The 25,915-nt window shown below is 45.4% G+C and overlaps 1 protein-coding gene across 1 annotated transcript; it reads left to right on the forward strand.

Annotated features, from left to right (window-relative positions):
- The first annotated feature begins 424 nt into the window (after positions 1-424).
- LOC120049401 (tetraspanin-12-like) lies at positions 425-21,288 on the forward strand. The gene is made up of 7 exons (XM_038995668.1): positions 425-540; positions 1,078-1,160; positions 1,701-1,836; positions 5,556-5,621; positions 13,374-13,481; positions 13,697-13,840; positions 19,983-21,288. The coding sequence occupies exons 1-7, from the start codon at positions 475-477 to the stop codon at positions 20,313-20,315; spliced, it is 936 nt and encodes a 311-aa protein (XP_038851596.1). The 5' UTR covers positions 425-474; the 3' UTR covers positions 20,316-21,288.
- The last annotated feature ends 4,627 nt before the right edge of the window (positions 21,289-25,915 follow it).

The raw sequence follows: 25,915 nt of genomic DNA on the forward strand, positions 1-25,915 counted from the left end.
TGCTGAACATTAATATTTTAACCAAATGGATTATGTTCATTTTGCGCAAAAGCTCTTATAAGAAGTTGTTTTGTTGTAATGTTCTGGATATGTTTTCGCAGTATACCTTGCTAAGTGAGTGATGATTGATTTGGATATGTCAGCACCGCTGAGCGCTCATCCGCACACTCCATCATTCCTGGACTGGGGAAAGTAAGAAACCACCTGTTGTGAATGCTTTCTGGAACTTCCCACGGATATACCTCGGCGGCTAAAACAAGACATTGGAAAGGCGTGCGCAGAACGCACAGAGACATGTAAAGCCGGTATGCTTTACACGGAACACTGAGAACTCGTTTTGTATTCATGGGACAGGCACAGGCTAATAATCCTATTTTAATTTATTTCTATTACCTTTAGTTAATTATGTCGCCATGGTGGCACGGGTTAAGATGATGAGCCCTGTCTTGGCCACCAGTTGCTGTTGCGCTCAGAATGGCTCGCGAGGACGCGGTGAGGTGCCTGCGCTGCCTGCTCTACGCTCTCAATTTACTCTTCTGGGTAAGAGAAGCGGAGACCCCCGAGCAGGTGGCCTGGTTGTGCCCGCGCTCACGCTACACAATGCAGACAACTTTATACCCCCCCCTCCCACCCATCCACCCCAACGCGTGCCTCCAAGGCGGAGTGCCTGCGCGAGGGTTACAGTTATTGATCATAATGGCCGGTTACTTTATACATAGGACTGCACCATACATTTTCTTGTAGAACAACAAATGTGCAGAAACTGCATGTTTGGCATTCTAGTGCATGCTATTCATAGGCCATTACATTTGATAAGTGCTCCAGGGTTGTAGTGGGTTATGCAAGTGTTGAACACATGGCAAAATGCCCCCTAGGCAACATTTTGTTGCCATACCAATTCCCTGGATTGTATTTCACTGCCATAAGCTTTTTCAGACAAAACATATTTTGAGTGGAAGTGTTTACTGTAGGCCTACTTGGTGAAACTGTAATGTTATGTGTGTGTCTGTGTGTAATGTGTGTGTCTGTGTGTTCTATCTCTCTATGTGTGTGTGTGTGTGTGTTATGCTCCCTCAGCTCATGTCGATATGTGTCCTGGGGGTGGCTGCTTGGCTCAGGGACTACCTGAACACTGTGCTCACCTTGACGGCCCACACCAGGTGAGTGATATGAATCTCAATGTTGTCACCTCTCAGTGGGCAAGTGGGCAGGTACTGGCAGGAACAGGAGAGAGATAACGGGGAGAAAGTGGGAGAGGAAGGTAATTACTATATATGAGCTGGAGCAGTAAATAAGAAGAGAAAGAGAAAAGAGCGGAGGGCTGTTGGATTTATGTCTCACTTCCTCAACAAATCACCTCGACTCATACCTGGCAACCTTTCCACAAATCATCAACCGCATAACTTTTTAATTCAACAGTTTCTTATCACCTAGACCTGTCCACAGATCACCATCTCACCCCTCACTGGCCCCTGACAGTAACTGCTGCGGTAGAGGAGATCCACATTCCTACAGAGTGTAATCACTATTTACTGCTGGCTGCTGTATTAATAATGCAACAGGCCACACAGATAGAGGGGGGGAGAGAAATAGCAGGATGGATAGATAAATAAACAAAAAGTCTGCCAAGTTACTCTCCTCCCTTTTCCTCCCCCCCCCCCCCCCCCCCCCCCCCCCTCCTTCCCTCTCTCTCTCTGTAGGCTGGAGGAAGCAGCAGTTCTCACGTATTCTCCGGCTGTCCATCCCGTCATCATTGCAGTGTGTTGTTTTCTTATCATCGTGGCCATGGTGGGCTACTGCGGCACACTGAAATGCAACCTTCTACTCCTGTCCTGGGTACGTGTCTGAATGAAATGAGTGTGTGTGTGTGTGTGTGTGTGTGTGTGTGTGTGTGTGTGTGTGTGTGTGTGTGTGTGTGTGTGTGTGTGTGTGTGTGTGTGTGTGTGTGGAAACTGTGACGAGCTCGGTTTAGTTGGAGAAGCGGGTTGTAATTGCTGTAGATCTTAGGTTTTCTTTAGCTATCGGTGTTAGTTACACATTTATACAACCTTGAAATACATACACGCACATGCACATGCACATGCACACACACAGTGTCCCACACACAGTAGCCCTCCCTATCTATCTTCATGTGCTTTTGTCCCCATCATCTGTAACAGCCTAATGTCCTCTACATCTCAATAAAGTAATATTATTGTGCCCTCATAAACCCTGGAACAGGCCTGTAAATTCACCCAACAGCCACACAGTTGCGTAGTTCCACCGTTCATACACCGGAGGGAAATGCAACGAGAATTCCCCCCTCGATTTTACAGCCGTTACTCATCTGACGCAGCGCCACGATGGTCATTCATCATCCCATAAGCGTGTGGAGCCGCGTCTTGTGTTAGCGAACGCCCCCCTCGCGCGGGGCTGCGTTCTGAGCGAGCGAGGGCCTGGTGCGGGGATGTTGCCGGTGTGTAGCGGAATGACGCTCCCGTGGATAAGTACAGCTGTAAAACTATTCACCACTGCTGCTGTCTGAGCCTGCCTGAGTAATGGTACCCTGGGCACTGATGGATGGCCAGAGAGAAGGAGGGGGAGAGAGCGAGAGAGAGAGAGAGAGAGAAAGAAAGAAAGAGCGAGCGAGGGAGAGAGAGAAATGGACAGATAAGGGTGTGATTATCTCAATCACTCACCACTGTCAGTGTGGGACAACAAAAGAGAGAATGAAAGAGAAACAGGGATAAAAGAAAGGAGGTAAAGAGGTGGATTGAGTCAGAGCAGGTGAAGGAGAAGGAGAGAGAAACCCACTGAGGTACAGAAAAGAGAGAGAGAGAGACAACCCCCCCAAAAAGCCATTTCCATCCAACCATGCATGCATATCACTAAACTATGTATCATCTCTGTGCGTACAGAGCATGTGCTACGGAGCATTACTTTACTACACATGTGTTGCATACATAACATGTATTCCCATACAGAAGCAATTGTGGCAGCACAATGCACTATTTCCGTTGACCAATTGTGTCATGCATACAAAAACTATAACAGGGCAGGTACATGATTACTCATATTCCTATAGAGTGGAAGGTCAGGACACCGGAGAGGAAAGGGTGGAGTGGCGCCTGTTTTGTGGCTCCATCTCCCAGGTGTGCTGTGTGGGGAGACAAAGAGGGAGGGGGTTCCTGTGTCCGTCTCTCCCCGACCAAAGTGGCTGTATTCTGGGTCTCCCTCACGCTTCCTCCACCCCTCCATTGGGACTTAATTCATCCCTCTCTCCATGCAACTCTGCCCTGGCATTCTTGTGTTTCGCTGGCGCACTGCGGAGACAATATTATCTCGTTTGAGCGGGACAATGGGTAACGCTATCCCACAAGTCTTCGACCCGCTTATGGAGAGGTGGCTGAGAGGGGTGAGTGGCGCTTGGGTTACCCACGCACCCATTCACCAGCTGGTGCGTCCCTTTCAGAGGAACGCCTCCCACCGCCCCAACTCTGCTCTTTACCTGAATAACACCCCCCTCCTTCTCCCTTCAATTATAGCTGTGGTGGGAAATTGATGGTTCCCTGGCTTTAAGCTCAGTTAAAACCTTTATATGTAATAGATAGTCATGTTTCTGTTGTGGACTAAGCTAGTGAAAGCGTCAAAGCGTCCATTTAAGGTCTCTGAGGGGTTGTTGGGATGTTTGTAGATGTTTACATGCGTGCAGTGGTGCGTTGTGGGATATTGGGGGTATGTTAGGGACGACTGCAGGGTCTTAAGTTGCTCTGAGAAGCTGTTCCAGCGAATGCGGAGAAAGGTCGCTTAAAAATAGTCCCTCCTTAAAGACGCCAAACAAATCCCCCTTAGCCTAAACTTATACCTCTCCCCCTCTCGCCCTCTCACTCTGTCGTTCCTCCACCTCTCTTTCCCTGTCTTCCCTCTCTCGCCCTTGTATACGTGTTAATTGAGTATCAGCGAGGGAAGGGAATTATGCTGTAAGTCTCTCTACACAGGAGGAAATCCTTTCTTGGAAGCCTTGACATTCCATTCAAACAACTGCAACCCTCCTCTAACCTCAGTGTGTGTGTGTGTGTGTGTGTGTGTGTGTGTGTGTGTGTGTGTGTGTGTGTGTGTGTGTGTGTGTGTGTGTGTGTGTGTGTGTGTGTGTGTGTGTGTGTGCGCGCACGTGCGTGCGTGCGTGCGTGTGAGAGAGAGCTTTCTCCCTAAAATGAAATGTGTGAAACATAAAGACACATCTCTGTGAGAAAGGTAATACACTGAGTGCACAAAACATTAAGAACACCTTCCTAATATTGAGTTGCACTCCCCTTTGCCCTCAATTTGTTGGGGCATGGACTCTACAAGGTGTCGAAAGCTTTCCACAGGGCTGCTGGCCTGTGTTGACTCCAATGCTTCCCACAGTTGTGTCAAGTTGGATGGATGTCATTTGAGTGGTGGACCATTCTTGATACACAGGGGAAACTGGTGAGTGTGAAAAACCCAGCAGCGTTACAGTTTTTGACACCCTCAAACCGGTGGACTTGGCAACTACTACCATATACCGTTCAAAGGCACTTAAATATTTTGTCATGCCCATTCATCCTCTGAATGGCACAAACACAATCCATGTCTCAATTGTCTCAAACTTAAAAATTATTCTTTACCTGTCTCCTCCCCTTCATCTACTCTGATTGAAGTGGATTTAACAAGTGACATCAATAAGGGATCATAGCTTTCCCCCGGATTCACCTCGTCAGTCTATGTCATGGAAAGAGCAGGTGTTCTTAATGTTTTATACACTCAGTGTAAATGGAAGCTAGAAGGGGTCGAGGGAAGTGTCATATTCTCTTCACACCTGGAAATCGTCCTTGTAGAATGGTGAAGTATTGATGTACTGTTTGTGTATGTCTTGGTATGTGTGTGAAGGAGTGTGTTAGAGGGGGGTTCGAAGGGTGAAAGGTCACACTCTGAGAGAGAAGAAGACCGGGGAGATGTTTTTGAGTCTGTGTTGTTTGGGACTGGCCTGCTCTAAATGGAGTGTAGCACTAACAAAGGCGAGGCAGAGCCATCTGTCTGCCAATAATATCTACACTCCAAACAAACAGGCTGTCAGACATACCCTGAACCACTGACATGCCCCTAATAGAATGGCTGACACACACATTACTCTTCATAAGACCTGTGCGTGTGTTTGTCTGGTGTGTGTGTGTTTGTTTGCACAGTTATGTTTACATGAAAGTCTGAAAGATTGAAAATAGTAGTGTTTTCTGTTGTGTTTATGTGAAATAGGTGTGTGTATGTGCGTGTATGTGACATGAGTGGAACAGGCGTCTGGAGATTGAAGCACATTACATCACTACTCATTGTGTGGGAGCACTCTTTCTCCCACCATGACGATCAATCACTCAGACAAGACACTGCACAGTACTTCTCTGGCTAGCCTCAACACTAACATTCTCTCTCTCTCTCTCTCTCTCTCTCTCTCTCTCTCTCTCTCTCTCTCTCTCTCTCTCTCTCTCTCTCTCTCTCTCTCTCTCTCTCTCTCTCTCGCTCTCTCTCTCTCTCTCTCTCTCTCTCTCTCTCTCTCTCAGTACTTTGGCAGTTTGTTGGTGATCTTCTGTGTAGAGTTGGCCAGTGGGGTGTGGACGTATGACGAGGTGAGTGCGGATTTTCTATATGATGTATATCTATGCTGCAGCTCTATGTGTGGTGGCCTTATAGGCCTGTCTATATTTTGTGCTGTGCTATGAATAAACATGAATTCCAGTCATGTGCAGCTCTGCTCAGAGAGCTCACCTCCTTCTCTGCTTACTGGGGCTACCCAATTAACAACATGACCAGTGCAGGGCACAGGCCAAAGAGCACAGGGAAATGGTACTGATGCTATATATGAACAACCGAAAAATCTATCTTTACAATCTTTTCATTGTACCCCTCTAATCAGGGACTGATTTAGTCCTGGGACACCAGATGGGTACAATTAATTATGAGGTAGAACAGAAAACCAGCAGGCCCCGGACCTCGTAGGGTAAGAGTTGAATACCCCTGAGATAGGATATAATTGTGTCCCCGTTCCCATTCGTCCCTCATTCCCCTCCCTCCCCCTGCCTCCTCTCTCCCTCCTGCTCAGGGAGTGGGTGTTTGAACACAATGGGCAGGGCTCTCTATTACAACGGGTTCTCCCCTACAGGGCTGCCCCTCCCCTGGTCCAGGGGCTTATCTCCCCACCATGAAAGAGCCCACAGTGGCTTTGATGTCCCCTCACAGTATGTGGGACTCGCTCCGACCGCGCAGGTGTGTTTGTGTTTGTGTGTGTGTGTGTGCAGCACCTGGCCACTGACTAGAGCAGTGTGTATGGCAAACTGAGAAAGGTGTGTGTGTGTATGTGTGTTTGGTACTTGGCTACAAGCCTGAGGATGTGCGTGTGTAGCACTAGCACCTGGCCTTTGAGTCCACAGTGCCACCCGCCACCCTCCTAATCAGAGTGTGACATACCTGCCATGCCGCAGGGGGTTGTGGATATTGTAGTCGTTGTGCCTTGTCCTTTATCAGAACCCTGCTAGGGCAGCACCAAGGTGACGCACCTGGCCTCAGGGGAATTCTGGGTAACCAAGATGGGTAACAAGACCAGATGACAGAGGGATGAAGAGTGAAGGAGAGAGGAAGGAGGAGGGGATGGAGGCCCAGGGGTGAGTTAGGTGGAGGTTTTATTGGAGAGGAGAGGGGGATGAGTTATGCATGCTAAGTGTGTCAGACTGTGGGTCTGCAGATTAGCTCTGGTCTGGTTCCCCAGAGCCCAGACATGGGTAATTGTTTAGACAACAAGCCGTCGTCAACCTCAGCAACTACATACCGGAGTGTTGGAGGCCTGGGAAACTCTAGAGGAGAGAGTCAGAAGTTGTGTGTTTGAAAAAAATTGTGACATGGTCAGAGGATTGGACTATATAACTAGGCTTGAAACAGAGAGCTGGTAGCTAAATATACACCACTGTGACTGTTGCTCCAGTACGGTTTCAGGGCTTTCTGTTGAATGTCTTGTGACAATAATACATGAGCTGTACATGAAATGTTCTCAAATGAGGTTGAACTGAAACATATAGCTGAACTGAATGTAACTATACTGAATGAAATGGAGTTTAAGGCTGACCCCATTTAGTCGACTGGTCGATTGTTTGGTCGATAGGCAGTTGGTCGACCGAGATGTCTTTAGTCGAGCAGTAGCAAAAATAAAATAAAATATCATGGTGTACAAGACCCCTGTCTGATTTGCGCCTGTCTGAGTGGAATGAACCATTGTGGAGGTCGTGGGGATGGTACAGTCCATCACTAAGACATGTGCTGCTGAAATTGTACATGGTTATATTCCGTAGGAACAAGGGTGCAACACTAATAAAAATTATATTATTTTATAACAGATGCGGTTTCTACCGCTGTTCGCGGTTCCGAAACACATCAGTGTGCTGTTGAATTGGCATCTTTTCCTAGACCATGTCGCTATGTGCATAATAGCAAAGTTAACCAGCATAGGTGTTGACAACAATGCTGTGGAGGCAGCAGCAGAGTTAGAAGATGAAGAAAACAGCCTTTGCCTTAATTGTCTAAGAAAAGTGAGGAGAGAGGAAATCCCAACTAAATTAGGTCTATAATCAATGGCCGTTATAATAGGCTTTAGAAATCATCCATATATATTTACAAAAATAGTAGAGATCCTGCTTCTCTTGCCATTTGAGTGTTTGTTTAATAGCCTACTGATTCTGTGAGCACCAAGCCTTCGTGAGCACCAACCACACAACATGTCGCATAAACAATTTCACAAATTCGGCTGTTTTTTTAAATCTTTGCTATGCTGTAATAAAGGCTTTAAACTTTTTTATCTCGTTAAAACCGCCTCTCTGGTATTATTTATAATTTATTTAGTGTTGTTTACACTGTTCCAAATGGTCAGACAATTTATATTTATAATAATAATAACCCTCCTTTTTCCTTGATCTCCTTCTTATTGTTAGTATTACTAATATTGTTATGATCATCATTATTATTATAATAAGTAATGTCATTATCATTAGCAGGCTTAGTATAGCAGCATTGTATAACCACAATCAAGCTGCAGGCCTAAGAGCACATCCTGTTAGGACTTGATACCGTTACTTACAAAGGCCTATGTTTCAATACTTACAGTTGAAGTGGGAAGTTCACATACACTTAGGTTGGAGTCAATAAAACTGGTTTTGGAAGTCGGTTAGGACATCTACTTTGTGCATGACACAAGTCATTTTTCCAACAATTAATTCCAGTGGGTCAGAAGTTTACATACACTAAGTTGACTGTGCCTTTAAACAGCTTGGAAAATTCCAGAAAATGATGTCATGGCTTTAGAAGCTTCTGATAGACTAATTGACATCATTTGAGTCAATTGGAGGTGTATCTGTGGATGTATTTCAAGGCCTACCTTCAAACTCAGTGCCTCTTTGCTTGACATCATGGGAAAATCAAAAGAAATAAGACAAGACCTCAGAATTTTTTTTGTAGACCTCCACAAGTCTGGTTCATCCTTGGGAGCAATTTACAAATGCCTGAAGGTACCATGTTCATCTATATAAACAATAGTACACAAGTATAAACACCGTGGGACCACACAGCCATAATACCGCTCAGGAAGGAGACGCGTTCTGTCTCCTAGAGATGAACGTACTTTGGTGCGAAAAGTGTAAATCAATCCCAGAACAACAGCAAAGGACCTTGTGAAGTTACTGGAGGAAACAGGTACAAAAGTATCTATTTCCACCGTAAAACGAGTCCTATATCGACATAACCTGAAAGGCCGCTCAGCAAGGAAGAAGCTACTGCTCCAAAACCGCCATAAAAAAGCCAGACTACGGTTTTCAACTGCACATGGTGACAAAGATCATACTTTTTGGAGAAATGTCTTCTGGTCTGATGAAACAAAAATAGAACTGTTTGGCCATAATGACCATCGTTATGTTAGGAGTAAAAAGGGGGAGGCTTGCAAGCCGAAGAACATGACCCCAACTGTGAAGCATGGGGGTGGCAGCATCATGTTGTTGGGGTGCTTTGCTGCAGGAGGGGCTGGTGCACTTTACAAAATAGATGGCATCATGAGGTAGGAAAATTATGTGGATATATTGAAGCAACATCTCAAGACATCAGTCAGGAAGTTAAAGCTAGCTCGCAAATGAGTCTTCCAAATGGACAATGACCCAAGCATACTTCCAAAGTTGTGGCAAAATGGCTTAAGGACAACAAAGTCAAGGTGTTGGAGTGGCCATCACAAAGCCCAGACCTTAATCCCATAGAAAATTTCTGGGCAGAACTGAAAAAGCGTGTGCGAGCAAGGAGGCCTACAAACCTGACTCAGTTACACCAGCTCTGTCAGGAGGAATGGGCCAAAATTCAGCCAACTTATTGTGGGAAGCTTGTGGAAGGCTACCTGAAACATTTGACCCTAGATAAACAATTTAAAGGCAATGCTACCAAATACTAATTGAGAGTATGTAAACTTCTGACCCACTGAGAATGTGATGAAAGAAATAAAAGCTGAAATAAATAATTCTCTCTACTATTATTCTGACAATTCACATCCTTAAAATAAAGTGGTGATCCTAACTGACCTAAGACAGGGAATTTTTACTATGATTAAATGTCAGGAATTGTGAAAAACTGAGTTTAAATGTATTTGGCAAAGGTGTATGTAAACTTCCGACTTCAACCGTATATAAGCTATAGTACTGTATCAATCAATCAATCATTCATTCGTTCGTTCATGTCATCACACATCATACTAGTCATTCACGATTTGAAATCCAATCAAGCATTTTCATTTTAGAATAAATTATCAAAGCGAACTTTGAATAATTAGCATGAACAATAAATAAACCGTTCCATTTTGGAAATGAAAATGGACTCTCTGTTATGCTTATAATTTATTTAGTGTTGTTTATATTGTTCCAAACGGTCAGAGAAATTATTTCGTAATCTAACAGCTCCTGTTTGCACGCAGCACTTGCTCCTTATCTTATTTTTCTTGATCTCCAGTATTTTCCACAGCTAGTCAAATTTATTCCACACATTTTTTACCTCCGGAGCAACCAGTAAACATCCCCCCGTTTGAAGTTTATTTGTCACGTCCTATGCATCCATTTTGCTGTCACATGTGTTACGTTGTTCAGAGTTTGTTATAACCAATTTATTGATGTGAATATGATATGCTATAGGTCCTAATAGTCATGTGCATGCGATGGGTTCAGAGAACAGGGAATGTTTTTCCTAAACAAATTAGGTATTTCAGTAACTGAACTTTTCAGTCAGAAATGGCTGTAATTATGTTGCAGCTTCAGCAATACGGACAGCGCGATAAACACTGTTGATGTTATGTGAAGGTCGCTGCAGCAGGGAGGAGAGAGAGACAATGAGTGATAGTAACACAGTCATGTCATTTTTTTAATACAGCGCAGCAAGTCTGAGCCCGCCCTGGCAAACTCAAATAAATTACGGTTGGACTCCCTCTAGTCATTTGTGTGGATTCATTATTTAATCAAACAGTGCGCTTAAAGCATCAGACAAGCTCACTGCATATACAGTGCATTTGGAGAGTATTCAGACCCCTTGACTTTTTCTACATTTTGTTACGTTACAGCCTTATTCTAAAATGTATTAAATGTCTTTGATTTTTCAACAATCTACACACAATACCCCATAATGACAAAGCAACAATTTTTTGAAATATTTGCAAATTAAAAATAAAAAGCTGATATCACATTTACATAAGTATTCAGACCGTTTAATCAGTACTTTGTTGAAGAACCTTTGGCAGCGATTACAACCTTGAGTCTTCTTGGGTACGATGCTACCAGCTTGGCACACCTGTATTTGGGGAGTTTCTCCCATTCTTCACTGCAGATCCTCTCAAGCTCTGTCAGGTTCGATGGGGAGCGTCGCTGCACAGAGGGGGATGGTGCAGTTTTTCATCAAGAATATCTCTGTACTTTGTTCTGTTCATCTATCCCTCGATCCTGACTAGTCTCCCAGTCCCTGCCGCTGAAAAACATCCCCACAGCATGATGCTGCCACCACCATGCTTCACCGTAGGGATGGTGCCAGGTTTCCTACAGATGTGACGCTTGGCATTCAGACCAAAGATTTCAATCTTGGTTTCATCAGACCAGAGAATCTCGTTTCTCATGGTCTGAGAGTCCTTTAGGTGCCTTTTCGGAAGCTTCCAGCGGGCTGTCATGTGCCTTTTACTGAGGAGTGTGGCCACACTACCATAAAGGCCTGATTGGTGGCATTGGTGTAAAGTACTTAAGTAAAAATAATTTAAAGTACTACATAAGTAGTTTTTTGGGCTATCTGTACTTTACTTTACTATTTATATTTTTGACTACTTTTACAATTACTTCACTATATTCCTAAAGAAAAGAATGTACTTTTTACTCCATACATTTTACCTGACACCCAAAAGTACTACTACCTTTTGAATGACAGGTGTGTGCCTTTCCAAATCATCTCCAATCAATTGAATTTACCACAGGTGGACTCCAATCAAGTTGTAGAAACATCTCAAGGATGATCAATGACAACAGGATGCACCTGAGGTCAATTTCGAGTCTCATAGCAAAAGGGTCTGAATACTATTTCATTTCTTTATATAAATTTGCGGGAAAAAAATTAACTTTGTCATTATGGGGTATTGTGTGTAGATTGATGAGGGGAAAAAAATATTTAATCACATTTAAAACAAGGCTGTAATGTAACAAAATGTGGAAAAAGTCAAGGGGTCTGAATACTTTCCCTGTAGTTGATTTGTTAAACTTCTTATGGCTGGGATCCCGTTAACGGGATTGAAATGACAACAGCCAGTGAAAGTGCAGGGCGCCAAATTCAAAACAACAGAAATCTCACTATTAAAATTCCTCAAACATACAAGTATTTTACACCATTTTAAAGATAAACTTGTTGTTAATCCCACCACAGTGTCTGATTTCAAAAAGGCTTTACGACGAAAGCACAACATATCATTATGTTAGGTCAGCACCTATTCATAGAAAAACAGCCATTTTTCCAGCCAAAGAGAGGAGTCACAAAAAGCAGAAATAGAGATGAAATTAATCACTAACCTTTGATGATCTTCATCAGATGACACTCATAAGACTTCATGTTACACAATACATATATGTTTTGTTCGATAAAGTTCATATTTATATCCAAAAATCTCAGTTTACATTGACGCGTTATGTTCAGTAATGTTTTGCCTCCAAAACATCCGGTGATTTTGCAGAGAGCCACATCAATTTACAGAAATACTCATAATAAACATTGATAAAAGATACAAGTATTATACATGGAACTTTAGATAAACCGCTCCTTAATGCAACCACTGTGTCAGATTTCAATTTTTTTAACGGAAAAAGCAATAATCTGAGTACAGCGCTCAGAGCCCAAACAAGCCATAAAGATATCCACCATGTTGTGGAGTCAACAGATGTCAGAATAGCAATATAAATATTCACTTACCTTTGTTGATCTTCATCAGAATGCACTCCCAGGAATCCCAGTTCCACAATAAATGTTTGATTTGTTCCATAAAGTTCATAATTTATGTCCAAATACCTCCTTTTTGTTCGCGCGTTCAATACACAAACTCACGACGCGCGGGCAAGTCCATGCGAAAGTTCAGACGAAAAGTCATATTACAGTTCGTAGAAACATGTCAAACGAAGTATAGAATCAATCTTTAGGATGTTTTTAACATAAATCTTCAATAATGTTCCAACCGGAGAATTCCTTTGTCTGTAGAAATGCGATGGAACGCAGGTCTAACTCTCACGTGAACGCGCGTGGTCAGCTCATGGCACTCTGCCAGACCCCTGACTCAAATAGCCCTCATTCCCCCCTCCTTCACAGTAGAAGCATCAAACAAGGTTCTAAAGACAGTTGACATCTAGTGGAAGCTTTAGGAAGTGCAATATGACCAATATCCCACTGTATATTCGATAGGCGATGAGTTGAAAAACTACAAACCTCAGATTTCCCACTTCCTGGTTGGGTTTTTTCTCAGATTTTTGCCTGCCATATGAGTTATGTTATACTCACAGACATCATTCAAACAGTTTTAGAAACTTCAGAGTGCTTTCTATCCAAATCTACTAATAATATGCATATATTAGCTACTGGGCCTGAGTAGCAGGCAGTTTACTCTGGGCACCTTATTCATCCAAGCTACTCAATACTGCCCCCAGCCATAAGAAGTTAAAACACATAGAATGTGCCTATGTATGGAAAAATACACGTTTGAAAAATTGGTCGAAAGAACAGACGACTCTCGGTCGACCAAGATTTATTTTTTGTCGGGGACAGCCCTAATGTAGTTACACTGTTATGTTCTGTCCAAGCCTTCAATTCATAGGTCAGATATGATCAGTCTGAAGTCCAGGATGCCCAACTATGGCCTGCAGCGTTACCAGTGGCTAACACACACCTGGAACACCTTCCAGACTGAGGTGAGAGGTCACTACCCCAGAGTTCACCACCCCAGAGGTCACACAAATCCTACACAAACACTTAGTGGTTTTATATCATAACTCAAGAGCTACATTTTAATAAGATATTACATTTATGAGAGGTTATTAGTGTTTTAGTGCTTTGAATATGCAAGATTGCTAGTTATAAAGGGCTGGTAATGTATGTCAACTTTTTTTGACTGTGTGTTCCCCAGTTTAAGTGCTGTGGGGTCATCTACTTCACTGATTGGCTGGAGATGACAGAGATGGAGTGGCCACCAGACTCCTGCTGCTCCAATCAGTATCCAGGATGTGCTCGCCACGCCCACTACCGTGACCTCAGTGACCTTCACCAAGAGGTGAGTGCCCCAGTGACCCTTTTATTATTATTTATTTATTTTTATTTCACCTTTATTTATCCTGGTAGGCCAGTTGAGAACAAGTTCTCATTTACAACTGCGACCTGGCCAAGATAAAGCAAAGGAGTGCGACAAAAACAACAACACAGAGTTACACATGGGATAAAGAAACATACAGTCAATAACACAATAGAAAAAGTCTATGCACAGTGTGTGCAAATGTAGTAAGGGAGGTAAGGCAATAATAAGACCCTCTGACCTCACAGTAAGTGTTAGGTGGTGGTTAGACCTCTGTTGACCTGTTCACCTACTGAACCCGCTGACCCTACCCTGAAAAGTGTTATGATCATTACAGATGATCATTACGGCTCTCTGTAGCCCCAGGTGGATCTGCCAATGCCTTATTGACGTACCTTCCTCTATGACATCATCAGAAAGGGACACACAGGCTTACATATTCCCATTCACCAATTGAGTAAACCTGTTAGTTCAGAAGAGACAGAAACAATAACAAGAAACTTTTTGATATAGGCTACTTACATTCTGAATGGAGTGGAGATGATTTTCTTGGAGTTGGAGTTTTCTACTTAATACTTTCACAACAACCTGTTTCCAATGGGATGACTATTTGCAGCCTGAAATGACCTGCCATGTTCAATGGTGGAGAGAAATCCATACAACTCAATTAGAGCCAATCACAGGCTTGATAGCATAGTGTGCCTTCTGGCTGCTGCGGGTTGCCAGATTGTTGAGACAGAGTGCAGCTATTACATCTCATCAAGCCCACCAGGGGACAAGGTATGCTGCTGTCTGGGGCTGAGGGGAACACACACACAAAGTCTAGTAGGGGGTGAGGTACGCCAAGCAATGCCAGCTAGCCTGCCAGCAGGATACAGAGAGAATACAAAGCAAACTCAGAGTCTCTCTCTATTTCTATTTTAATATTTCACCTTTCTCTCACACACCCACACAAACACCCAGGCAGACACACAGGCAGGCAGGTAGGTAGGCAAACAGGCAGGCAGGCAAGCAGGCAGGCAGGCAGGCAGGCAGGCAGGCAGGCAGGCAGGCAGGCAGGCAGGCAGGCAGATAGGCAGATAGGCAAACAGGCATGCAGGCAGGCAGGCAAACAGGCTGGTTGGCATGCAGGCAGGTTGGCAAACAGGCAGGCAGGCAAGCAGGCAGGCAGATAGGCAGGCAAACAGGCATGCAGGCAGGCAGGCAAACAGGCTGGTTGGCATGCAGGCAGGTTGGCATGCAGGCAGGCATGCAGGCATGCATGCAGGCAGGTAGGCAAACAGGCTAGTTGGCATGCAGGCAGGTTGGCAAACAGGCAGGCAGGCAAACAGGCTGGTTGGCATGCAGGCAGGTTGGCATGCAGGCAGGTAGGCAGGCAGGCATGCAGCCAGGCAGGTAAACAGGCTGGTTGGCATGCAGGCAGGTTGGCAAACAGGCAGGCAGGCAAACAGGCTAGTTGGCATGCAGGCAGGTAGGCAAACAGGCAGGCAGGCAAACAGGCTGGTTGGCATGCAGGCAGGTTGGCATGCAGGCAGGCAGGTAGGTAGGCAGGCAGGTAGGCAGGCAGGCAGGTAGGCAGGCAGGCAGGTAGGCAGGCAGGTAGGGCCGCACACACTCAGTCTTCTTTCCTCTAGAGGGAAACATCCTCATCTCCCCATCTACAGCTCAATCACTGTCCTGGTCTAACCCCAAACCAACCCTGTCCCCTATCCCATCTACAGCTCAATCACTGCCCTGGTCTAACCCCAAACCAACCCTGTCCCCTATCCCATCTACAGCTCAATCACTGTCCTGGTCTAACCCCAAACCAACCCTGTCCCCTATCCCATCTACAGCTCAATCACTGTCCTGGTCTAACCCCAAACCAACCCTGTCCCCTATCCCATCTACAGCTCAATCACTGTCCTGGTCTAACCCCAAACCAACCCTGTCCCCTATCCCATCTACAGCTCAATCACTGTCCTGGTCTAACCCCAAACCAATCCTGTCCCCTATCCCCATCTACAGCTCAATCACTGTCCTGGTCTAACCCCAAACCAACCCTGTCCCCTATCCCCATCTACAGCTCAATCACTGTCCTGGTCTAACCCCAAACCAACCCTGTCCCCTATCCCATCTACAGCTCAATCACTGTCCTGGTCTAACCCCAAACCAACCCTGTCCCCTATCCCATCTACAGCTCAATCACTGTCCCGGTCTAACCCCAAACCAACCCTGTCCCCTATCCCATCTACAGCTCAATCACTGTCCTGGTCTAACCCCAAACCAACCCTGTCCCCTATCCCATCTACAGCTCAATCACTGTCCTGGTCTAACCCCAAACCAACCCTGTCCCCTATCCCATCTACAGCTCAATCACTGTCCTGGTCTAACCCCAAACCAACCATGTCCCCTATCCCATCTACAGCTCAATCACTGTCCTGGTCTAACCCCAAACCAACCCTGTCCCCTATCCCATCTACAGCTCAATCACTGTCCTGGTCTAACCCCAAACCAACCATGTCCCCTATCCCATCTACAGCTCAATCACTGTCCTGGTCTAACCCTAAACCAACCCTGTCCCCTATCCCATCTACAGCTCAATCACTGTCCTGGTCTAACCCCAAACCAACCCTGTCCCCTATCCCATCTACAGCTCAATCACTGTCCTGGTCTAACCCCAAACCAACCCTGTCCCCTATCCCATCTACAGCTCAATCACTGTCCTGGTCTAACCCCAAACCAACCATGTCCCCTATCCCATCTACAGCTCAATCACTGTCCTGGTCTAACCCCAAACCAACCCTGTCCCCTATCCCATCTACAGCTCAATCACTGTCCTGGTCTAACCCCAAACCAACCCTATCCCCTATCCCATCTACAGCTCAATCACTGTCCTGGTTTAACCCCAAACCAACCCTGTCCCCTATCCCATCTACAGCTCAATCACTGTCCTGGTCTAACCCCAAACCAACCCTGTCCCCTATCCCATCTACAGCTCAATCACTGTCCTGGTCTAACCCCAAACCAACCCTGTCCCCTATCCCATCTACAGCTCAATCACTGTCCTGGTCTAACCCCAAACCAACCCTGTCCCCTATCCCATCTACAGCTCAATCACTGTCCTGGTCTAACCCCAAACCAACCCTGTCCCCTATCCCATCTACAGCTCAATCACTGTCCTGGTCTAACCCCAAACCAACCATGTCCCCTATCCCCATCTACAGCTCAATCACTGTCCTGGTCTAACCCCAAACCAACCCTGTCCCCTATCCCATCTACAGCTCAATCACTGTCCTGGTCTAACCCCAAACCAACCCTGTCCCCTATCCCATCTACAGCTCAATCACTGTCCTGGTCTAACCCCAAACCAACCATGTCCCCTATCCCATCTACAGCTCAATCACTGTCCTGGTCTAACCCCAAACCAACCCTGTCCCCTATCCCATCTACAGCTCAATCACTTTCCTGGTCTAACCCCAAACCAACCATGTCCCCTATCCCATCTACAGCTCAATCACTGTCCTGGTCTAACCCCAAACCAACCCTGTCCCCTATACCATCTACAGCTCAATCACTATCCTGGTCTAACCCCAAACCAACCATGTCCCCTATCCCCATCTACAGCTCAATCACTGTCCTGGTCTAACCCCAAACCAACCCTGTCCCCTATCCCATCTACAGCTCAATCACTGTCCTGGTCTAACCCCAAACCAACCCTGTCCCCTATCCCATCTACAGCTCAATCACTGTCCTGGTCTAACCCCAAACCAACCATGTCCCCTATCCCATCTACAGCTCAATCACTGTCCTGGTCTAACCCCAAACCAACCCTGTCCCCTATCCCATCTACAGCTCAATCACTGTCCTGGTCTAACCCCAAACCAACCCTATCCCCTATCCCATCTACAGCTCAATCACTGTCCTGGTTTAACCCCAAACCAACCCTGTCCCCTATCCCATCTACAGCTCAATCACTGTCCTGGTCTAACCCCAAACCAACCCTGTCCCCTATCCCATCTACAGCTCAATCACTGTCCTGGTCTAACCCCAAACCAACCCTGTCCCCTATCCCATCTACAGCTCAATCACTGTCCTGGTCTAACCCCAAACCAACCATGTCCCCTATCCCCATCTACAGCTCAATCACTGTCCTGGTCTAACCCCAAACCAACCCTGTCCCCTATCCCCATCTACAGCTCAATCACTGTCCTGGTCTAACCCCAAACCAACCCTGTCCCCTATCCCATTTACAGCTCAATCACTGTCCTGGTCTAACCCCAAACCAACCCTGTCCCCTATCCCATTTACAGCTCAACCACTGTCCTGGTCTAACCCCAAACCAACCATGTCCCCTATCCCATCTACAGCTCAATCACTGTCCTGGTCTAACCCCAAACCAACCCTGTCCCCTATCCCATCTACAGCTCAATCACTGTCCTGGTCTAACCCCAAACCAACCCTGTCCCCTATCCCATCTACAGCTTAATCACTGTCCTGGTCTATCCCCAAACCAACCCTGTCCCCTATGCCATCTACAGCTCAGTCACTGTCCTGGTCTAACCCCAAACCAACCCTGTCCCCTATCCCATTTACAGCTCAATCACTGTCCTGGTCTAACCCCAAAACCAACCCTGTCCCCTATCCCATTTACAGCTCAACCACTGTCCTGCTCTAACCCCAAACCAACCCTGTCCCCTATCCCATCTATAGCTCAGTCACTGTCCTGGTCTAACCCAAAACCAACACTGTCCCCTATCCCATGTCTGACCTCCTCCACCTCAACATGTCTGTCTGCTGTGTTTAGTCAACAATGTTAACCGCCTAGCCTTATCAACAGTTCCCCTGGCCATAGCAACAGTTCCTCTCCCCGTGGTCCAGGCCAAGTGGTGTGGCTCTAGCAGGGTTCTAGCAGGTCCGGTTTGCCCGGTGCAGACTGCTAGGCGGTCCATTGTCACCTGGGTGAGAGGTGCTGGGTGAGCAGGCTGTTCCTGCCTGACAAACACACCTGGATAGGCCTGCCTGGAAAATATGGAGGGAGAGGGTGGAGAAAGGGGAGGTTGTGACAGTGGAAAAAGAGAGGGAAATGGGGTTAGGGGAAAGGGAGGAGGAGGTAAAGAGAGAGTTGATACAGGAAAAGGGGGAGAGAGGGAGGGAGAGAGAGGCTAGTAATTGTGTTAAATGTAAACTCTGAGAGGTTCTTATGAAAGGGTGTGTGCTGCTGCTGCTACGCCTCACTAAGTAAAACTAGGCATACAGAGAGACAAAGAGATGCTGTGTGTGTGTGCGTGTGTGTGTGTGTGTGTGTGTGTGTGTGTGTGTGTGTGTGTGTGTGTGTGTGTGTGTGTGTGTGTGTGTGTGTGTGTGTGTGTGTGTGTGTGTGTGTGTGTGTGTGTGTGTGTGTGTGTGTGTGTGTGTGTGTGTGTAGTGAGGATGAGTCAGTTAGTCAGTCAGTCAGTAGAGGGAGTCAAGGGGAATGTGTGGAGGATCCTTTCTATCTCCTGTCTGTTTTCTCTCTCTTTCTTTATACCAGCCTCTCTCCCCCACGTTTACTACCCTTTCTCCACAGGACTTTCCTTTCCTCCCACTTGTCTCTCACTCTCTCTCTCTATCCCTCTCTCTCTCTCTGGCAGCAGTAAGGTGTAGAGTAGCTCAGTCTGGTATGTAGCACCACAGAGTGAATATCCCTTAGTCAGGAAGTAATAGACTGGCCTTTCTACACCTCCACTACTACTCCCTCTCTTTCCACTTCTCTACCGTCGTCCTCTCTTCCCCTACATCTCTCTTTTTCTCACTCTCTTCCCCTCTGTTTCTTTCTCTCCGTGTACATGTTATCCATGTGATAGGATGAGAGAGCATTTTCAATTTGTTCCTACAGCAGATGTACACCTCACAGAAACAGTATGGGAGGTCTGGCCCTGGTGAGACAGACAGACTGAAACAACATTAATATTACATGAATGACATGGATCAAACGTATGCCATATTTCAACATGGAAAAGCTTAAACTCTTGTTGTATTCATTTGTCTGTGTGCGTGTGTGTGTGTGTGTGTGTGTGTGTGTGTGTGTGTGTGTGTGTGTGTGTGTGTGTGTGTGTGTGTGTGTGTGTGTGTGTGTGTGTGTGTGTGTGTGTGTTTACTACAGGGCTGTGGGCCGAAGATCTACAGTTTCATCAGAGGAACTAAGCAGCTGCATGTGCTGCGTTTCCTGGGTGTGTCTATAGGAGTGGCCCAGATTCTGGCCATGACCCTGACCCTAACCCTGCTCTGGGCCCTCTACTACGACCGCAAGCCCCCCGAGCCCACCCCGCCCGACCCCCCACCAGGAACCGACCCTGGACCTCTAACCATCACCCACGGACCCCAAGGGGAGGCTCCTAAATTGGGTAACACTCGCCTGGCTGAGGCCTGGTCCAATGCTGCGACCACGTCTAACGGACATGGACACACCCAGTTTGAGATGGAGAGGCTGTCCTAGCGGGGGGTACACTGTCTACCCATCTGCCCCTCACACCACCCCTCACCCCTACTTCACAGACACTGAGAGAGGGAAAGAATAAGGGGATGAGGAGAAAGTGTGAGACTAGATGAGGGGAGAGAAGGGGGTTGAGAAAATGAGGGTAGGAGCTATGAGAGAGATTGGGCACAGGTGCAGGAGCGTGAATGCCCCCCCATGCCCCTCTCTCTTTCCCGTAGGACAACATGACAATGACATACTGGACTGTGGGACTTTTTAGGACTATTTTGCCACAGCTGGGATTGGAAATTGTAACGGAAACGAAATAACTCTAAGTCAATGCTTGCTCCTGTAGCGTCACCACTATCCAAAAGTGAGGAGCGGAGGGAATCGTTGTAGGTTTCCCAACATTCCTCCTCCTCGTTGGGAATGTTTGGGAATATCACCGCTAGCACTGACTGGATGAAACCTGTTCAGCAAAGACTGCTGTAAGGACATGTCAACTCTTCATCTCACTCAAAACACACCGAACCAAGGAAATTCAGTTTATCTGGACATTTGGAAATATCCTATGTCTTAATTTGACAGACCTGTTGGAATCCACAGGAACCACTCAGCCATATTCATGAGCGTTTGTGCAGAAGTCAGAGTGTATTATCGTAGTCTACTATAAACGGAACATGATGTTGGCTATTTATCTCTGGCTCTGTGAGAATAATGCATATCAGCTCAAACAATAATCTGTGCATTTGATCATTTCAGAGGGGTTGTGAACTATACTGTGTGTTAGCCAAGGAATAATAACACAACCAAGTGTTTGTTCTCTGATACAGATCACTGTCAGCATGACACACTTAGGGATGAAAAAGATAATGTTCTTTCATCGCCACACAGCACGTATCATACATTTGAAGCGAACAGAATTCATTCTGGGAGAACTATGAGAACGATATGTGGGAGAGTATGGTCTTTCATTCTGAAATAACATACCCTGCTTTCAGTGGGGGCTGCTGAGGGGAGGGCGACTCATAATAATGTCGGGAACAGAGCAAATGGAATGGCATCGAACATATAGAAACCATGGGTTTGATGCCGTTCCACTCATTCTGCTCCAGCCAGTACCATGAGCCCTTCCTCCCAAATGAAGGTGCCACCAACCTCCCGTGCCTGTTTTCCATTGAGAATCCATAGTATTTATAGCTAGAAGGGCAGTCTGTAAACTGCAGCTGTCATCACCTACTGAATGTCAGAAACTACCCATAAGATCCTTTAAAGCCACTGGTGATTATATTTAATGTTTGCCCTCTAGCTGTGTGCCCCCTTGCTGTGTGTCCCCTTGCTGTGTGTCCCCTTGCAGTACCTCATCAAAGGACTCTGGTCATCCATGGCTTTCAGAAAGGATACTCCAGAGGTGTCACACTTAAATGCTGCTGGAAGGACACATGAATGGAGGGAACTTTGGTCCTAACCTAAGGGTTCCTGGGGGACAGTGATGTACTGTCTGGACAGGGTGAATGAAGGTGGCAGAGGCCCCTTTCAAAGTGCACCCTTAATCAGAGAAACACAGGCCCGATCCCAAACTAACCCCTATGCCCCTCATTGATTCCTACCCGATGCACTAAAAGTAGTAGCTGGGAGTTGAATGGCATCAGCAATATAGTCACAGCTCCACCTAGGCCTCCAGGTTGGCAGCTTTCTGACAGTTTCACTCAGTTCAGATCAGCAAGGACAAACCAGAAAGTGTGTAATGGAAGTGGTTATGGGTTGGTTCAAGGTCTCAGAGAGACAGGCGAGGGGGCCAGCGTATATTGAGTAGCAACTTTAACTTAGACATTTTTGATGGAGGGGAAAAAAGTGCCTGTTTAGAAGGAGAGTAGGATGGATGGATGAGCCTACAATTAAAACCCTGCTGTCTCTCTCTCTCTCTCCCTCCCGCCTTCTCCTAACTCCTTCCCTCGCTCTGTTCGCTGCTTGACAATGTGAAGGATATGATTTATGAAAGAGGGAAAGGCGTGTAGCGCCGCTGTCACAGTGGGTTACAAAAGACATATTGTTTTCTTGCTGGTCGCTGTCTCTCCCCTCCTCTCTGCCTCCTACGTCTATTCACTTATTCATCCTAGTGGGATACGTGTGTGTGTGTGTGTGTGTGTGTGTGTGTGTGTGTGTGTGTGTGTGTGTGTGTGTGTGTGTGTGTGTGTGTGTGTGTGTGTGTGTGTGTGTGTGTGTGTGTGTGTGTGTGTGTGTGTGTGTGAGAGAGAGAAAGAGAGAAACAGTGTGGTGTACAGACAGTAAGCCTCTTCATTCCTCTTTCCTCACATACAGTACCAGTCAAAAGTTTGGACACACCTACTCATTCAAAGGATTTTCTTTGTTTTTACTATTTTCTACATTGCAGAATAATAGGGATGACATCAAAACTATGAAATAACACATATGGAATCATGTAGCAACCAACAAAGTGTTAAACAAATCAAAATATATTTTATATTTTAGATTCTTTAAAGTAACCACCTTTTGCCTTGATGACAGCTTTGCATACTCTTGGCATTCTCTCAACCAGCTTCACCTGGAATGCTTTTCCAACTGTCTTGAAGGAGTTCCCACAAATGCTGAGCACTTGTTGGCTGCTTTTCCTGCCCTCTGCGGTCCAACTCATCACAAACCATCTCAATTGAGTTGAGGTCAGGTCATCTGATGCAGCACTCCATCACTCTCCTTCTTGGTCAAATAGCCCTTACACAGCATGGAGGTGTGTTGGGTCATTGTCCTGTTGAATAACAAATGATAGTCCTACTAAGCGCAAGCCAGATGAGATGGTGTATTGCTGCAGAATGCTGTGGTAGCCATGCTGGTTAAGTGTACCTTGAATTCTAAATAAATCACAGACAGTGTCTCCAGCAAAGCACCCCCACACCATCACATCTCCTCCTCCATGCTTCACGGTGGGAACTACACATGCAGAGATATCCTTTCACCTACTCTGCGTCTCACAAAGACACGGTGGTTGGAACCAAAAATTCCACTGGTCTAATGTCCATTGCTTGTGTTTCTTAGCCCAAGCAAGTCTCTTCTTATTATTTGTGTCCTTTAGTAGTGGTTTATTTGCAGCATTTCGACCATAAAGGCCTGATTCACGCACTCTCCTCTGAACAGTTGATGTTGAGATGTGTCTGTTACTTGAACTCTGGGAAGCATTTATTTGGGCTGCAATTTCTGAGGCTGGTAACTCGAATTAACTTATCCTCTGCAGCAGAGGTAACTCTAGGTCCTCCTTTCCTGTGGCGGTCCTCATGAGAGCCAGTTTCATCATAGCACTTGATGGTTTTTGCGACTGCACTTGAAGAAATGTTCAAAGTTCTTGAAATTTTCCACATTGACTGACCTTCATGTCTTAAAGTAATGATGGACTGTTGTTTCTCTTTTTTTATTTGAGCTGTTCTTGCTATAATATGGACTTGGTCTTTTACCAAATAAGGCTACCTTCTGTTCATCACCCCTACCTTGTCACACAACTGATTGGCTCAAACGCATTAAGAGGGAAAGAAATTCCACAAATTAACTTTTAAGGAGGCACACCTGTTAATTGAAATGCATTCCAGGTGACTTCCTCATGAAGCTGGTTGAGAGAATGCCAAGAATGTGCAAAGCGGTCATCAAGGTAAAGGGTTGCTGCTTTGAAGAATCTCAAATATAAAATATATTTAGATTTTTTAATAAAACTTTTTTGCTTACATGATTCCATATGTGTCAGTTCATAGTTTTGATGTCTTCACTATCATTCTACAATGTAGAAAATAGTAAAAATAAAGAAAAACCCTGGAATTAGTAGGTTTGCCCAAACTTTTGACTGGTACTGCAGATATATCAGGCCTAGATCCCTTTCCCTCTGTTCTTAGTCTCTGTCTAATTGATACAGATCTATGATATTTTGCTCTCTGAATTTAGTTTTGAATAACAGTAGAGAAGTCAGGGAGAAAGGACTGTCTCAATCCCACAAGTCTCTTTGGAGACAAGCGGGTCACTGCTTTAGGACAAATTCACAGTAGACATGGGGACAGAGGGATACAAACACATACTCTCTTTCCCCTCCCTTTCTCTCTCCCCTCCCTTTCTTTCTCGGTGTACAGTAAAAGGAGCCAGCGGCAGAAATAAAACCATTACCCTCTGACCCCTGTGTAAAAATAGCTGGGGCAGAAATAGTCTATGTGCTGGCATGCTGCTTGGGTAAGTCCCGCTTCAGTTTTCCCCCTGATGCATGTCATCTGCAATGTACCCTGGGAAGCTGAGGGACCACACATCCTCCCAAAACATCTCAATTACTAACTCCCTGATGAGAAATATGCTAATACAGATAGACAAATGTGCGCGCACACACACACACAGATGTGCACATACACACACACACAGGCAAAGACAGACACACATGCACACACACACACACACACAGACAGGCCAACTCCCTTATGAGAAATATGCTAATACATTCACAGTGCAGAGAGAAATTACCCTGGGAGATAGACTCTCCTGCTCCATATTGTATGGCTGAGATTGGACAAGACTGCACCCCCTCACCCCATCATGTCTCCACTCACAGCTATAGGACTATCATTATATAGTGTCTTCAGAAAGTATAACACCCCTTGACTTTTTCCACATTTTGTTGTGTTACAAAGTGTGATTAAAATTGATTTAATTGTCATATTTGGTCAACGATCTACACAAAATACTCCGTAATGTCAATTGTGCAACATTTGATTGTGCAACATGTGCCATTATTCTTTTCAAAATTCTTCAAGCTCTGTCAAATTGGTTGTTGATCATTGCTAGACAACCATTTTCAGGTCATGCCATAGATTTTCAAACAGATTTAAGTCAAAACTGTAACTCGGCCACTCAGGAACATTCACTGTCTTCTTAGTAAGCAACTCTAGTGTAGATTTGGCCTTGTGTTTTAGGTTATTGTCCTGCTGAAAGGTGAATTAATCTCCCAGTGTCTGGGGGAAAGCAGACTGAACCAGGTTTTCCTCTAGGATTTTGCCTGTTCTTAGCTCCATTTCGTTTCTTTTTTATCTTAAAAAAACTCCTGAGTCCTTACAAGCATACCCATAACATGATGCAGAGACCACAATGCTTGACAATTATAAAATTCAGTTATGTGTTGTATTGGATTAGCCCCAAACAAAACACTTTGTATTCAGGACAAAAAGTGAATTGCTTTGCCACATTTTTTGCAGTATTACTTTAGTGCCTTGTTGCAAATAGGATGCATGTTTTGGAAAAAAAAAATATTCTGTACAGGCTTCCTTCTTTTCACTCTGTCAATTAGGTTAGTATTGTGGAGTAACTACAATGTTGTTGATCCATCTTCAGTTTTCTCCTGCAGCTATTAAACTCCGTAACTGTTTTAAAGTCACCACTGATTGGCCTCATGGTGAAATCCCTGAGCGTTTTTTGTCCTCTCCGACAACTTATCCATTTTAAATTCAGCCTGTAACACAACAACATGTGGAAAAATTCAAGGGGTGTGAATACTTTCTAAAGGCACTGTACATGTTGTATCAACAGCAATATGTGTTCTTTGGTGCAGAAGATACACTGAAATATGTGGGTATACAACATAG

This window comes from Salvelinus namaycush, chromosome 6 (assembly GCF_016432855.1).
Source record: "Salvelinus namaycush isolate Seneca chromosome 6, SaNama_1.0, whole genome shotgun sequence".
Classification (NCBI taxonomy): Eukaryota; Metazoa; Chordata; class Actinopteri; order Salmoniformes; family Salmonidae; genus Salvelinus; species Salvelinus namaycush.